General features: G+C 29.0%; 2 protein-coding genes across 2 annotated transcripts; both read left to right on the top strand.

The window, feature by feature from the left end:
• The first annotated feature begins 1,547 nt into the window (after nucleotides 1-1,547).
• Nucleotides 1,548-6,274, top strand: LOC103575221 (sodium- and chloride-dependent glycine transporter 1). The gene is made up of 13 exons (XM_008554926.1): nucleotides 1,548-2,020; nucleotides 2,596-2,727; nucleotides 3,098-3,252; nucleotides 3,334-3,416; nucleotides 3,486-3,618; nucleotides 3,701-3,835; nucleotides 3,896-3,999; nucleotides 4,432-4,669; nucleotides 4,755-4,883; nucleotides 4,967-5,066; nucleotides 5,428-5,528; nucleotides 5,727-5,879; nucleotides 6,082-6,274. The coding sequence occupies exons 1-13, from the start codon at nucleotides 1,858-1,860 to the stop codon at nucleotides 6,241-6,243; spliced, it is 1,788 nt and encodes a 595-aa protein (XP_008553148.1). The 5' UTR covers nucleotides 1,548-1,857; the 3' UTR covers nucleotides 6,244-6,274.
• A 1,970-nt stretch (nucleotides 6,275-8,244) lies between these two features.
• LOC103575222 (uncharacterized) lies at nucleotides 8,245-16,470 on the top strand. The gene is made up of 6 exons (XM_014441850.2): nucleotides 8,245-8,480; nucleotides 13,317-13,467; nucleotides 15,314-15,454; nucleotides 15,583-15,720; nucleotides 15,801-15,947; nucleotides 16,247-16,470. Exons 1-6 carry the CDS (start codon nucleotides 8,245-8,247, stop codon nucleotides 16,397-16,399), a joined length of 966 nt encoding a protein of 321 aa, XP_014297336.1. The 3' UTR covers nucleotides 16,400-16,470.
• Nucleotides 16,471-16,506: the final 36 nt, after the last annotated feature.

Raw genomic sequence — 16,506 nt, 5'->3', positions numbered from 1 at the left:
GAGCAATTGCAGAGTGGTCCTGAGAGGATAGCCAATATTGGGTGGCAAAGAGAGAAGGAGATACAACATTAATACATCCCTTATACTCTCACTATCCTGGGAGTAGAAGCACCAGCAATAGTAATAGTACTCTTCTCTTCTCTACTTAGACCACTTTGCCATTCCACTTCTTTATTATGTATGTCCTTTTACAGATGAAAGGTCACCTTGCAGAATATTTTAGATTGCTTTTACCTTCTTCATGACAAATGGACAACGTTTTATACAGAGCTGCCTTTTATATACACAATAAATCAATCTTTCAAATCATGTTGCTTATTTTTAGATTATTTAAGATTTATAAATATCAATAATCAAAAACTTCCTTTTGAGACAGAGCTGCTATCTCACGGAAATATTTGTCATCGCTGGAGATTTGCTTTCTTTGACTACTTGGAAGATAATTGCCAAAAATCGTACCAGCGTAAATGTTCAGTAGGTAAAAGCGCAGTGGGCTCTAGCAACAGAAGGGAATTCTGTCGGTTGGTAAAATGGGTCTTTGATAATTCCTGGGATTTTTAGTTTTGTATATGCCTGAAAAGTAACTGAGGGTATGAACCTGTAAAGGTACGACAGTATATTATCGTGAGTTGCAAATATTGTCGGGAATGAAAAAATTACAAGCTACCATTTCTGCATTACCAAATTGTCTGCTAATTAGAGCTCTGTAGATAGAAATCAAATAGGGAAAACTTCAAAAATGTAAAGCTTTCAAATGCGATTATAAAAAAAAATTTGGTGGTTCATAAAAAAAAATCTGAAACTATTTCGGATCAATAGACTATAATTTTTTTTTTCAGATTTGGCAAAACTGAAATTTGAAAAAAATAGTTTAAATATTTTTAAATCACTCTGCGTTCTCTGAACCAATGAAATCGTTATCGCGATATCTCGCTGAAGGTCTATGCATTTAATTAGCAGCCTGAGGAATTTAAACTGTCAACTCACATCACCCGACAAACTAGGTCAATAGTTAAATTATGCCTGCAATCGATCTATTAATTTCATTACGAAAATTCCATATTTTATAACAAAAATAATTTTCCAGTTTCAAAAAATTAAATTTTTTATTTACATAAATTTTTAGTCAACTCAGCTGTCAAAATTATAAATCACAGTCTAATGAACATAAATCTCGTCGCAAGAAGAATTTAACCCGCCACTATCCACTTAAGAAAAAATGTAAATAATTCAAGATAACATTGGTCGAGATTAAGATAAAAATAAATTAAATCCTTTAGATTGTCCCCTTGGTAAATTTTTTCAACGACGGCAATTACACTATCACATCAATTCATTCAGTGATCAAAATATCTGTCAGCTGGTAGTAGAACCAGCAGTAACGGCAGAGCCATCAACATAATAACCGTTTTTATCACATCCTATTTGTCTGCTAATGCTCCATACTCTTTATTTAATATTATATATACTGCATACTACATAGCCGTAACTGGGGACTAGTTTAGGAACTTGATGTCCGAGATTCATATGACAAAGAGCATTGTCAGTCGTGACAGCTCGCAAGTATCTTATTGAGTTATTTCTCTTTCCTAGTAACATCTCAATTTTTACCATCAAATTGAATCAAAACTTATCATCAACTTTTGCTTAAACTTTTAACTTAACTTTTTTATTTCTGACAAATTCACCAAAAACTTCATTTTTGCAAAAAACTCTTCAATAAAATAAATAAAAATATTTTAAAAAAGTGAATCGCAATGACTTTATCAAAAAGTTCCTCTTTATTCGCCTTCGAATTGAAATAGTGGTGTAAATTTTTGACATACAATTGAATTTCATACGAAATAAAATATAAAAATGTCAACAAGAAATAATGAAGTTAAAGTGTGTAAAGAAAAGGCGGAATCAATTCGCGGTACATGGGCAAGTAAAACCGAATTTTTGCTATCATGCGCTGGATATGCAATCGGGTTGGGAAATGTTTGGAGATTTCCATACTTATGTTATCGTAATGGTGGAGGTAAGTTATACTTTTATAAATTATTTAATGTTTAACGTTACTTAAAATTTTTCTGAAAAATAATTTGATTTAAATTTTTAAATTGATAAATTACGCTTACGTAAATCCGCCTCTGATATATTATTACAAGTCTACATATGTGAAATCATGTACTACTATTTTTAATCCTATTACTTTATCAGAAATTTTTTATAAAATAAATCATTCAAGAAAATCAGCTACATGGTTATTTTTGACAACGTCAATTCTTCAATAGAGTCTATATTTATCATGTCATGTCAAACTAAATATTAATAACCACGTGGTGAAAGTAACGAGTTATTCATAACAATAAATTGTTATTGTTGTTATTATTAGAGCCACCAAACAATTTCCTGTTGGGGAGATATTAATAGATATGATTTATTTTATGAACTAATTTTCTTCATACGATTTTATTGCTCATATTTATATTAATTGACATTTAAAACAATAAAAATAATAATAACTTGAGTAAAAACAAAAAAATTATATTTATATTTAGAGTAGTTGTATATGGATCGAGACTATAATCCAATTAAATTCCCCTTATGTAGGTGCGTTTCTTGTGCCTTATCTATTGATGCTCTTCACGTGTGGCATTCCCTTGTTTTTTATGGAATCTTCTTTAGGACAATTTGCAGGAACTGGTTGCATAACTGTGTTCCGTATCAGTCCTATATTTAAAGGTAATTTTCAAAGACAATTAGTAATAATAAGTAATGACTATGTTGTACTATTAAAAAATTGGGAAAGAGACCGAAAATTTGCTGATATTTGGCCAATAAGTTAAGTCGGCTTATTTGTAGGCCTAATTATCGACTTTTTTTCGGCCTCGTGTCCTCTATCTCGGTCTTTTTTCGGCCACTTTTCAATCGAGAAAAATTTTCATTATTTTTCTGGCTTGAAATTTTTTACCCGAGGTCTCTTATATATTAATCTTTCAAAGATTATGCTGAAGAAAGTAGTAAATTTAAAAATAAAATAGTGTATCGATAATTGGGACTATCATAAAAAAAAAAAAAAAAAATTCTTTTAACTCAATTTAAAATAATACAGGAGCTGGTTTTGCTGTTGTTATTGTAAATATTATTTGCACAATGTACTACAATGTTGTAATATCCTATCCAATAATGTTTTTAATGATGTCCTTAAGAAGTAAACTGCCTTGGGAAGATTGTGATAATCCTTGGAATACACCAAGTTGCATAAAAGTATTTTTTATTTCTTTTAAGTAATAATAATCACTATCGTGCTTAAATATTATTATTATTAATTAATTAAAATTTCCATAGATAAATGATGCTCAGTTTAGAAACACATCCAATGTCAGTGGAATCCTAAAAAAAGTTAAGACTCCCGCCGAAGAGTTTTTCAAGTAATTCCTCATAAATTAAGTGTCTGTAAATTTTGAAAATATTATCAACCGGTAAAATTGATTTTTCAGCTTACATATATTACAAATATCATCCGGAGTCCATGAAATGGGTGGAATAGTATGGCCATTGTTTACTTGTAACGTTGTTTCATGGATTATCGTCTTCCTCTGCATCTGTAATGGCGTCAAAAGTGTGGGGAAGGTCAATAATAATACAAATATTTACCTATAAATACTTTTTCAACTAATTCAATATACATATTTATTCACATTTGACATTTCAGGTTGTTTATTTTACAGCAACATTTCCGTTTGTTATTTTATTCATACTATTAATTAGAGGGGTCACATTACCGGGAGCCATAGATGGAATATTATTTTATATTACTCCCAAGTGGTCTGAATTAACAAACTTAAGGGTAATTAATGAACTTATAACTAATAAACAGTGAATATATAAATTTCAAATTATTCAAAAGGTGTGGGCTGATGCTGCAATACAGATATTTTTTTCTCTTGGTCCCGGATGGGGTGGAATTGTTAATATGGCCAGTTATAATCAATTTAAAAATGATAATCGATAGTAAGCTAAAATAATCATTTATTTTATTTGAAATACTAACTAAAATTATGGGTGTGGTGCATCCCTACGGAGAATTTCTCTACACGACTAAACTCTACAGATAAATTTTTACATCGCAACAACTCTACAGACGATTATTTTCACATTTTTCCAGCTCTATATGAGAACATCTCTCATATTCAAAATCTTGACAGAGATCATCTCTACAGCGATCATTTTTACATGGCGCCAAGCTTAATCAGAAGAATTTTAATGCACCACGCCCAGAATTATGCTTTAATTAATTTTTTTAAAAAATTGCACACTTCGAACGCGAAGCGGAGAGATAGTTATCTACTGTCGTAAAATTTTATTTAATTTACATGGCACTTATTTTTGAAATCAAAATTTAAAAAAATTTTCAAAAATGTACTAATTTTCTTTTTATTCAAGTGATTCCATTTGGATACCGATTTTGAATTGTGGAACGAGTATTTTCGCTGGATTCGTCGTGTTTTCTGTTTTGGGATTCATGTCTTACAGTACTGGACTACCAATTCAGGAAGTTGCTACAGGTGGTCCTTCTCTGGCATTTGAAACCTATCCAGAAGCACTAACGATGCTACCGATCCCACAATTTTGGTCGATATTATTTTTCTCTATGTTATATTTCCTTGGAATGGACAGTTGTGTAAGAAAATTGAATAAGTAATTAATTAAGGGGGTGGATTAGATATGACATAGTACTTATATGTATGACTATTTATTATTTTCAGTTCGTACAAATAGAGGCAATAATATCGAGTATCACAGACGCATATCCGAAATTACGTAAGCACAAACTTTTGGTTACGCTGTCAGCGCTGTTCGTTTTATTTCTTGGCTCAATAATGTTTGTAACGAATGTAATTATTTGAATACTTTTTTTTTTGTTTTTTACTGATTCTGCAAAAATAAGTATAAGATGTTCTGGTATTTTTTTTTTTAGGGCGGCATGTATCTGTTGCAAGTTTTTGACTGGTATGCAGCTTCGATTTCAGTGATATCTATTTGTCTTGCTGAAGTTATTATTGTTGGATGGATTTATGGTAATTGATTATTATTATTGTTGAAATTTTTTAAAAAAATAGCAACCTAGTAGTTTAAAAAAATTTTTTAACACCGAAATTAAAATCAGTATTTGAATTATTAGAATTTTTCAAGTGTTCAAAATAATAAAAATTTTTTTTACTTTCTGCAAAATTCAATGGAATAGAAGTTTTGAAATTTTTCAAATAATTCTCTTAATAATTTAGAAGTTGAAAAAAAAATTATAATTCAAAGTTTTTAAAAAAGATTTAATTTTTTTGGGACTTCGTAATTTCCACAAATTTTAATTCTTAATTTTTGAATAAATTTATCATCTTGTCTGTAAAAAATACAATTAATAAATTTCTAACCATTTATTAGGTTGCGACAATTTCGTCCGAGATCTCGAATTTATGTTAAGAAAAAAAATCCATCCATGGTGGCCATTCTCCTGGAAATATGTCACGCCAATAATTTTATCTGTAAGCCAATAAAAACAATATCAATTTCCCGCCTAGAATAGATGCTACCTAATGTGGTCCGGTCAGAACTTTCTTATAAAAATATGTATCACAAACTTATAAATTAACACGTGTCACTAAATTCAGGCAACATAAAAATAAATCCCTTTTATTTTTCAATCTTCTCTATTAATAAAAATATATTTGATATTTTTTCAGTTTATTTTTGTAACGACAATAATATTTAATACCCGAATTACGTATCGGGGTGTCCCGTACCCGGAGTGGGCAGTTTTGGTTGGTTGGTGCTCTTGTATGACCAGCATGCTCTGTATTCCTGGATACGCTATCTATCATTTTATCACTGCCAAGGTAATTATTTATTTGTAAATTAATTTTATGAATTTTCTGCAGTATTTTGCAATGAAAAGTAACGAATTAATGAGTTTTAAATTTAGTATAGAAATTAAATTGATTTAAAAGTCAGAACTTGAAGTTAGTTCAATATTAGTTGAGATCAAAGTGAATATATGTATGTTTAGTACGAAACTAGTTAATTATTTCCTGCCATCAGGGAACCTTCAGAGAAAGATTCGAGGCCGGCATAAGTCCAACTCCTGAGTGGGGACCGCACGAAAAAAAAAATTTTGACGAATGGAAAAAATTCATCAGCAGAAACAACAAAAACTCTCATTCGCTGTCAAATATTAATGTCTACAAAGTCACGAATCTTTGATCGACATGACCCGATCTATCCATCAGCTGTCAAAAAAAAAAAACATCTGACGTTCCGACGTTTATTTCTTCACATGTCCATCTATTTCTGTTTTTTTTTTCTTTTAATTTTTGATCAACCAAAAAATAATTTTGTAACTTTAATGTTACAATTAGTATTATTTTTAAGTGAAAATAAAATAAAAAGTACTTTATAATTTTTAGAAATGTCAGAATTAAAATTAACAGTTAAAAAATTAAATAAAAAAAAAAATATAAATAAAAATAAATTAATATTTAGTTCGAGTATTGATTTATATGACAGACCATTAAAATGGTGGGAGAAAAAACCCATAAAATATGCGTAAGTAATTTTAAATAAAAAATTAATAAAAATTTTTTGTAAATTGATTATGAAGTTTGTAAAATGAATATATCATTACAAATTATTAATTTCATTACAAGGTATTCAAGTTTTACAATTACATTTTGATTAATTTCAAAACACGCCAATCAGCTGACAGAAAATTGCGCGATATCACGGTCACGAAGGCATTTATTTGTATGGAACTGTTATATATATATATATATATATATATATATATATATATATATATATATATATATATATATATATAAGAGTTTAGTCATACTATTAACAGTTAAATTTTCTCGTGCTCATTGGATTCGCGGGTTAAATGTAAACGGAAAATACATATATGGGAACTACAACTACGACGTAACCGAGACGAAAACGGAAAGTACGAGTGAAGAGGCGCAGCAAGTAGGAACTTTAGCACGAAATATTATTCATACCTTTACTCTGGAAATCGATGCTTTCGGTATTCCCTATCTTTAATCTATACCATGCGCTCTGTGTATAAAATAGACATTTTTAAAGTTTCTTGGCTTTGAATTAATCACGCCAACTTTTTTATTGAAACTAGCTCCCACGTGTTTCAAGAGCTTCTAAGTACTTTTATAAAAAATTATTCAAGATATTACTTTGTTCCTATTGAAAACTGTTAGTTATATTATTTTAATAACCCACCCACGTTAAATTAATTAGTTAATTACTAGACATCTCATTACATTCAAGTCATCTTTTTTTTCTTTTTTTTTTTTAAATAGACGTGACTATTTTACCAGACCTTTGGCAAAAAATTCACAATCGTAGCTCTATACATTATTTAAAAAGAAAAAAATTACCATACTTATTTTATAAGAACTGCTCTTATTAACGTCTCAAGTGACTCATGGTAAGCAAACGTTGAAAATATAAAGAACATATTTTTATTAGTCTCCGTCTTCTGGTATAAAAATTTAGCCACGCGATTTTACAGCACTTGGGTGCTGTTCAACCACTTTTATATGCATATATATTCATATATTTGTATAGACAAATGTATATTGATTATATATCTAAATAATAAAAATAGTAATTCACAGCATAGATACATTTCTGCACGCAGAGATTGTAAAGAATGACAAGCAGTATCGCGTGCCCGCGACTGGTTGTCATGTCGAGTTGTCTCTGTCTGTATCATGTCTATAACATTAGAGTGTTTACTATATACATATATGTGCACATGTATATATGTGCGTAATAGTATTAATAAAACAGTAGTTGTAGTTTAGTGACTAGATTGTAGCCTTATTTGCTGTGAATTGCCTGTCGAGGGAGTTACCTGTTTATAAAATCTCACTTACTTCTGATTACTTTGTTTGTGTGTGTGTGTGCTTATTTATAACTACTCTTGTAGTAGTAGTTGCTGTGGTAGTAGTAATAATAGTAGTAGTAGTAGTAGTAGTAGTAAAAGCAGTTCAACGAAATTTTAAAACTTGTTGTCTTACTGACTCGTAAGCTGATTCTCGCGCGAGTACCCGCGCTTTCTTTCATTATTATTACTGTGAAATAAAGTAACGAGGTATTACCAGCACTTAATTATTTTTTATTGTTATAAAAGTTTTAAAAGTGTGAGGGCTAATAAATTTGAATGAAATTATTTTTGGAGTAAAAAAAATGAATCAGACATTTGGAGAGGGATTTTGGGCAACTGTTGAATTACTTGTGGGTGACATTAAGGACAGTGGGACGGTGAGCGCTTTTAATGATGAGATTGAGGATTGGCTGGATACGATGGCTCATAAAGTTAAGCAGCAGCGGGAACGTGCGAGAAGAAAACAGAAATTTAAATCGGATTTTAGTGAAAGTGATGACAGTAGTAGTTTTGACTATGGGTCCTCGATTGACTGCAGGTATTATTTAGAGTACTTGTGTTGTTTATTTAAATTTCGGAAAAGGGAAATGTCGAAAAAATTTCTTTGTTTTATATTTTTAATAAAATCAGAGAAAAAGAAATTTAGTAGAAAATGTCTTGATCATAAATTACGATTTAAAACAATTAGAAGTTTAAAAAATTTTTAATTAGGATACTCCATTTTACTCAGCTTTCAAATTATTCCTTAAATAAATGAAGTAAATTGATATTTACTAAGATTGAAACTGTAAATAAGAGTTGATAAGAAGAATCTGAAAATCAGATGGCAAATTGCGAAAAATGATAAGTAGAAACATCGGATGTTTAGTCAGACATCTGTGCAAAAAAAATGCTACTTTACCTTACAAACATAAAAAAAAAAATTCATATATTTTATCTTAGGACAATAACTACGTCAGAATACACATGAACTAAAATTATTTTATATTTTGCACCTCCTGGAAAGAGTTTAATGACTCGAGGTCATTAGCTATCAGAAAAAAAGACATAAATCACTGTGTGTTTTTAAAAATTCTCTAAACATTTTTCTAGAGTCACTGACTTCATTTGATGAGTAAACCATTACATTATAATCAGAGAAAAATAAACGATAGTCATTCATACTAGAGTTCAATCCTCCGAAAAATGATCTTTTTATATCCGGGTGATTTACCTGCTGATTATTGTATTAATAAGACTTTTTTTTGAGTCAACAACTAGGGGAAGAATGAGCTTATGCATTCATAATGACGGGGCACAAAATTATTTTTTTGGCTAATCAGACTTAACAACCTGTTTTCCTTATAAGTATATTCTCATAATCTTATTTCACTGAGAAATTTGATAATCATTTTTTTTCATATAAAAAAAAATTAATTATTATTTAAATTACATAAAGTATCAAAAAATTTTTAAGTTCAGAGAAACAAAATTTTTTAAAAATTAACAATTTTTTTTTAAGTCTTCAATAAAATAAAAGTGAGACTAATATCGAAAGTGACAATTTTCGTGACATGAAAAATAACATATATATATATATATATATATATATATATATATATATAGTCCACAAAAACACTTGATAAATGTCACTTCTCTTTCAGTAAATTTTACTACTCTCCCATTCAGTTTCTATTTTCCTAGATTTTTCGAACCATATGTCATATATATATATATATATATATTCCCAACAGAATATAAAAAAAAATACTTTTCCAAATAAAAGACAAGGAATCAGTAAATAAATCCCAATTAAAAGTATTTTATTTAACCGACAAGAATATTAATGAAATAAAGTTAAATTGCTTTTTTAGACCACTAAAATCTACTGTGTCAATTATTATATTCATTATTATAAGTTGATATTTTATTATTCATAAACCCGGACTTCCGCTTTTGACCTTAATTTATTTCCGACCCTAATAAATTTTTTCAATACATTATAATAAATATTCAAATATAATTCTGGCATACTAATATTTAATGACGTGGTATTTTTACTCCATTCAATAATTTCGTTAGAGTTTTTTCACCCCTGACCATACCACAATAAATATATAATAATAAAACTTTCATTTCAACCGCGGGAACAACTTGTACAATAACTTAACATTGAATTCTTTTATTCTTTCGCAAACTTCCGTTTTAACTTATTCTAGGCGGTACTTTTCTCCGAACCTTAAAATAGATTTTAAAAATTTTCTATCAAAATTTTCAATCTCATAAAAAAATATTTGGAAATTAAAAACATATTTTAATACTCAGAATCAATAATTTTTTAACGATACAAGCAATAGTTTGATTAGTGAGAATAATTTATGGTATTTATTGTTCCATCATAAATTTATACTCAGAAATCAGCGGTTGTATTTTATATTATAATAATATATATAACAAGTATCCATGTCACTTGTTGAGTGTCATAAATTCAATATTAAAATTAATTAGTCAGCATATTACAAACTACGACCACGCACATTTCATTGTCACTCAAAAACAGTATTACTGATTGGCAATAATCAAATTTAAATTTTTAAATATTTACATCTATATACTGTAAAAATTTACTGAATGAACGCAGATTAAATTCGGACCGGATGACTGTGCATTTACTTAATTCCCTTGGAGTCCACTTTACTCCTAATCGGAGTTTATTTTAAATTGAAACTTCCGTTCGGACGAAAGTTCACTCCTGAAGGGAGTCTATTTAAATATTAAAATAAACTCCCTATTAACAGCAGAAAAGTAATTTTTTTCTGAAACTCCGAAATTCTAAGCGGCGGAGTGAATTCGGATTTAAATGAAATCCGTAATAATTCCGAGTTTACTTCTGATTTTTTACAGTGTAGTCTGCAATCTATATAATCAAACCTCAAAGGCAAATTATCAAAATTAAAAATTTTTGATTTAGAAAAAAATTTCACGACTGATAAAAAAAATATTACAATTTAAGATATTTTTTCCTGAGCTTAATAAATATGAAATTGAAAATTCAGTATATAAATATATATGTATAGTTTCAAGGAAAAAAAAAACTTTTATTCCTACGCACCCAAGTTACAGAGCATGAAAAATGACATAATGGAACCACAAATAAATAATATGTCCAACTGAGTGATGCTTATTGCAAAAGTTAGTTTTATAGAGTAGACATATTCCACAGGTGCAATTCCCATACCTTGAGAGTAACTGTCGTCATTACGAGATGCGAAACCCACACGTGCGATCGATATTCTATTCCCCCTTGGCACTTACCCTCGATCATACTCTACTACTCACAGCTATCTGTGCGCGTTTCGAAACATAAATTGATTTACATAAATTCCGTACATCCATTTAGATATTTAACTCATTTAACCGTTCTACTTTAATTACTTTTTATCATTAATTAATGGCCTTCATTTTATTATAATCTATCACATGTCATTAAATATCATATAGTTATTTATTAGGATATTTCGTTCATGAATCCATCGATAATAATTCCGTTTCAAGTTCAAATACAAATTTTAATTAATTTATCAATTTTAATTGGATATTTACTCCTCATGTATAATTAAATCGCACTTTAATTAATAGGTTAAGCTCGTTAATAAATGACAATAGTAATTATTATTATTTTTATCAATAATCGGTGTTAAAAAAAAAAAAATCTCGAGGAATTTTAAAAGTTGGAAATTTGTAATTTTGAGTTTAGCTTTTTTGAAACTGAAAAATTTTTAATTAGAAACCCTTTTTTGTCCTAATGCGTATTTGGTATCGATATGACCCAGTCATGAAAAAAAAACACAATGTAGGGCAAAATGGATCCCGCGGAAAAATTTAATTTTTTTTATTTTAATTAAAATGTAAAGGCGACGAGTGATTTTAATTAGAAATTCCTTCAACTTAGAACTTTTCTAAGTGAAACTAAAAATTAAAGATTGTCCTATAGGGAAAATTCGAAAAATTTTCCACTGACATGATATTTTTTCGCCGTCACACTCGCAACTATGATCCGGTGAGAGACATCGTGCCTCTTTTCAGTTGGTTTCACCTAGTTTACCACCACCACCACCACCGGAACCATAAATATACAAAAATTCATCCATTTATTTTTATTACTCTCGTAAGCCTGACATTTTTCAGTCTACATTGTTCATACTCCTGTATCTAGAGTTGTCATTGCTGATGTTTGTCGAGCAGCTATTTTGTGTGCGACCTTACCTGACAATCGTACTGTCGGGTAAACGAAAATATAAAATTCAGTTATACGAAGTTCATATCAACGTTTGCATCATGGTCGATCTCCACGAATTTTTATGTCTTACCTGGTGGTACGCTCTAAATAAAAAAAAAAAAAAATATTGTCACCCTCAGTTAAATAAATCACATAAAAAATTACTAAAATAAATAATTAAAAGTGTCGGGCATCAATTGCAAAAAAATATAAAAATTAAAATTACCAAATCAATTGATAAAAATTAACTCTTAATCACGCGAGTAATAAAAAAAAATGTTGTCTTTCACTTTGATAATTTCTGTTACGGACATGTGATAAATTTAAAACGTCAATTATACAAATCAGCCTGTTCAGTATTTTATCTCACGATAAACTTCAACATGACATCCAATCACTAACTTTAATTATCTCTCATACTGTTAAACTCGTTAATCTAAAATACAAAAAAAAATTTATAACTCAATATCACACATGAACTAGATCCAAAAAAAAAAAAAAATACCACGGAAATGTTAAGTCTTAAGTGCCATAATTCGAAATTTAAAACACATAATTACTCAATTTTAGTTAGTTAGTGCCTCTCAATAATTTAGATGTTTAATTGAGGCATCAAAAGCAATTAAGCTTGAAAATTTATCCAGGCATTAGTGGCCTTGGAAGTATTCCCAAGATCCGCCAACACAAAATCTTTTTTTTATTTTATTAAATTTTTTTTTTTCATATTTATATCAGTCATTCTCTCTCTCTCTCTCTCTCTCTCTCTCTCTCTCTCTCTCTCTCTCTCCTTCTCATTTATTGGCGCTTGGAAATTTCTTCAAGAAGTTGTGATGTGGAGCACAAATGCAACCTCACTGCAAGTCACGAAACCTTATTTTAGTTGAATTTACATCCGACCCTTATACAGTTCAGTCAAACTCAGCAGTTCCTCCGATCAAGACTATTGATAATATAAAAATATATATATTTATTTATTTATATTTATATTATCTATAGCAATGTGCAGAGATACGTGTACTTTGTGTTATTTTATAAAATGTTTATTTATTTTTTTTTTATTTTTATTCCTGACTTTTAATTAAATGAGAGTAATTTTTATTGTGGTTTGTTTTATAGCTTCAGCGGCCCACAGGTCAGGTCTCGGCTGGAATTGTTGATGGGAAGTAATGTGGTGCGATTGACTGATCGTAAGTATATGCTCAGACTGATGGCTAAATTACGACAGGATTTTGAGAGCAAACAACTCAATCGCATTGAAGAGAGGAAGGTAAATATCGTCTATTAAATTATTGTAATTTTTTTTTAATTTTAGCCAATGAAATAATTTATTTAAATTTATTTTTAAGTAAATTTTATAAAAACTTTTTTTAAATAAATTCTGTAAGAATTTTTTAAAATAAATTTTATCTTTATTGTCTCGAGTTATTGAAGAAAAAAAAAATCTTTATTAATATTTCGAAATTTCAAATTGTAATTTTTTTATTTTGAAAATAGTTAAGATCGAAGTTTAGAAAAATATTTTTTTAAGAAGAGCTAGTTTCAGCTTCATGTTATTTTTGCCGAAATAATTTTCATTTTGTTTAAGAGAAAGACGTGGACAAAGTATCCATTCATCCACTTGAGAGAGACAAAAAAAAAAAGACTTGAGTCTTCTTAAAAAAATTTTCAATCAATTTTATGACGACCGCTTATTTTTAATTCATGACAAAAAAACTTAATACCCGGAAAAAAAAATTCGATATTCATGGAAGAATAGATTTCCAATTTTCTCAGTTTATAATTGAGTACCATAAAAAATTTTAGCCTTTGTGGACATTAGAGAATTTAATTTCAGCCCGAAAATTAATTTTGCAAAGCCATTAACGCTTCGTCATACTTTTAACCCCAAAAATCGAGAAAACTAAAAATAATATTAAAATTCAAATAACGACATATTTTTCGAGGTCAAATTTAAGAGTAAATATAATAAATTACTCATATTCTATAAATCGATAATCAGTTATATAAAAACTATGCAGTAGAGAAATAAATATAAAAAATCTGAATATTTGAATTTAAAAAATAAATAAATAAAATAAAAATTTAAAAATCGCATGAGTTGGGGCCATTTTCTCGCGTTTTGTGCCCCATCTACTAGGCCTTGACTACACCGTCATTTTGTTACACCGTGCAATCTCGACTCGCGAGTATGTGCCCGATGAAACTTTGTTTTAAATTATATATATATATATAATACATAAAGTAACAATTCAATACAATATAGTATCGGAATCGCGTGTCGTTATCAGCACGAAGGCTGGATGAATCAGTCGCGCGACTAAGAATCGACATTTTTACTTGAAAGTTTAAACTTATAACACAACTATCATCTCATGCTTATCAGTAACTTTGGGGTTATTTATCTATTCAATAAATAAAATAAACATCACACACAGGATATAATTTTCCGTCACCCATTTCTCCTTATGATAGACAAATAAATGTATAGAGATTATTTTTTATGCACGAATATTACCAATTGTAATACAATATCTGATGGTAGGCGATAATGTAATCACATGATATCGCTATAAATTGCTTATAGTGTTCAGACAATTTACAAATTTAATTTAAACATGCAACTGATGCTTTTGTTGAGCATTTTATTTCTATTTATTCGGACGCCTTGCGTTAAAATTACAATAGACCTTTTTTTTTTTTTTTTTAATTCAATAAAAATAATAAAACTATATACGTAATAGGGAGCATGGCTCGATAATGACACTAGTCAATTAATAAAAATAGCCAGACACAAATTGCACAGTTTAATACGTTCATAACTCTGTAATAACTTGATTGATTCGTATTAGAAAAGACAAGTACAATTTTTTTTCGATTACACGTTCAATGAACTCATTTTTTATTTCACTGAAGCGTCTAGCAGACGCTATTTTTTTTCCTTACATGAAAAAAATTTTGAAAAAAAATCGTATTTGAAAATTTGGCTCATACTTGATTATTAAATTGAATTTTTTCGCTTGTGTTTTAGAAAAAAAAAAAATGATTTTACTTTAATACATTTATAATTAAAAAAAAAAATAAACGGCTAATTAATTTACTAATTTAACGTTTAGAATAATGAACTGATGCGAACGAAAATGATGATATTGAATCGTTTGATATCAGTGAATGAAGCTCCTGCAGAAATACGTCAGTATCCATTATTCCAACTGTATCTTTACTGTGATGCGATAGTAGAACAGAAACGTAATAAGGTAAATATTGACACCACATGTATTCTATACCACCTCTACCAATTAATATCAATAAAGATCTTCTATTTTTGATAACAAGACCTAAAAATTTTTTCCACTTGATTGATCGTTACTGAATTATTGTTTAGCATTCGTCGAAAAAACGTAAAATAGCGTCGTCTTTATACCACATTCTCTATCCAGACGAAAATTCCAATAAAAAATCGGATGAAGATGACAAAGAAATTTATATGAAACGTGTTTACGTCGACGGTATTCCTGAATTGGTGAAAAAAAATTATAATCTGAATATTTGTTAATTAATTTAAAAAAAAAAATCTGACGTAAATCATTTTTAATTATCTAGGTACCGCTGAGTGAAGAGGAAGTTTTGGAAGCTAAACATGAATTGGAAGCCGTACAGGACATTGAAGACGGCTACACATTGACGCAAAAGGATTACGATCGGCTTCATTACGAAACTGATGCAATAAAAGAACTTCGTAAGACTCAGGTACATTTACGTCAAAGTGTTAAACTATTTGTACGATGTAATTTAAATTAATGGATGGTTAATTTAGTTGAATCGTGGGTTGCTAATATTTATCTTAACATTATTTCCGTACACCATTTATTTAATTATTTCATTTTATTTACTTGGGTGATAATATTTGCTATTATATATTTAAACTTTTACTTTCTACCTTTATATAGTTAATTAAGGTTTAAATTTTATTAAATAAAGTTACAAGCTGTAGCTTAGAGCGATGAAAATAAATGTTATAATGAAAGTAGTTGTTTTATTCTCAACAGAAAGTAGAAGAAATGTACGCGAAGGCTCATGATATCCTTGGTATTCTGTATTCGTACGTGGACGTACGTACCGAAGTTAATAAAGTGTCAAGCTCGTCAGCAACCATAAACCAATTAGACGACACCCGGAGTAAACAGAAACATCAAAATTAAATTAACAGTGTCATTAATTAATCAAATTAAATAAAATTTACGTACTGGAGAAATTTTGAAAAAAATTTGGGAGGCGGCAGTAAATTGGCTCAGAATTTTTTTTTAAT

This window comes from Microplitis demolitor, chromosome 3 (assembly GCF_026212275.2).
Source record: "Microplitis demolitor isolate Queensland-Clemson2020A chromosome 3, iyMicDemo2.1a, whole genome shotgun sequence".
Taxonomy (NCBI): Eukaryota; Metazoa; Arthropoda; class Insecta; order Hymenoptera; family Braconidae; genus Microplitis; species Microplitis demolitor.
This window is presented reverse-complemented; position numbering and strand designations above follow the sequence as displayed.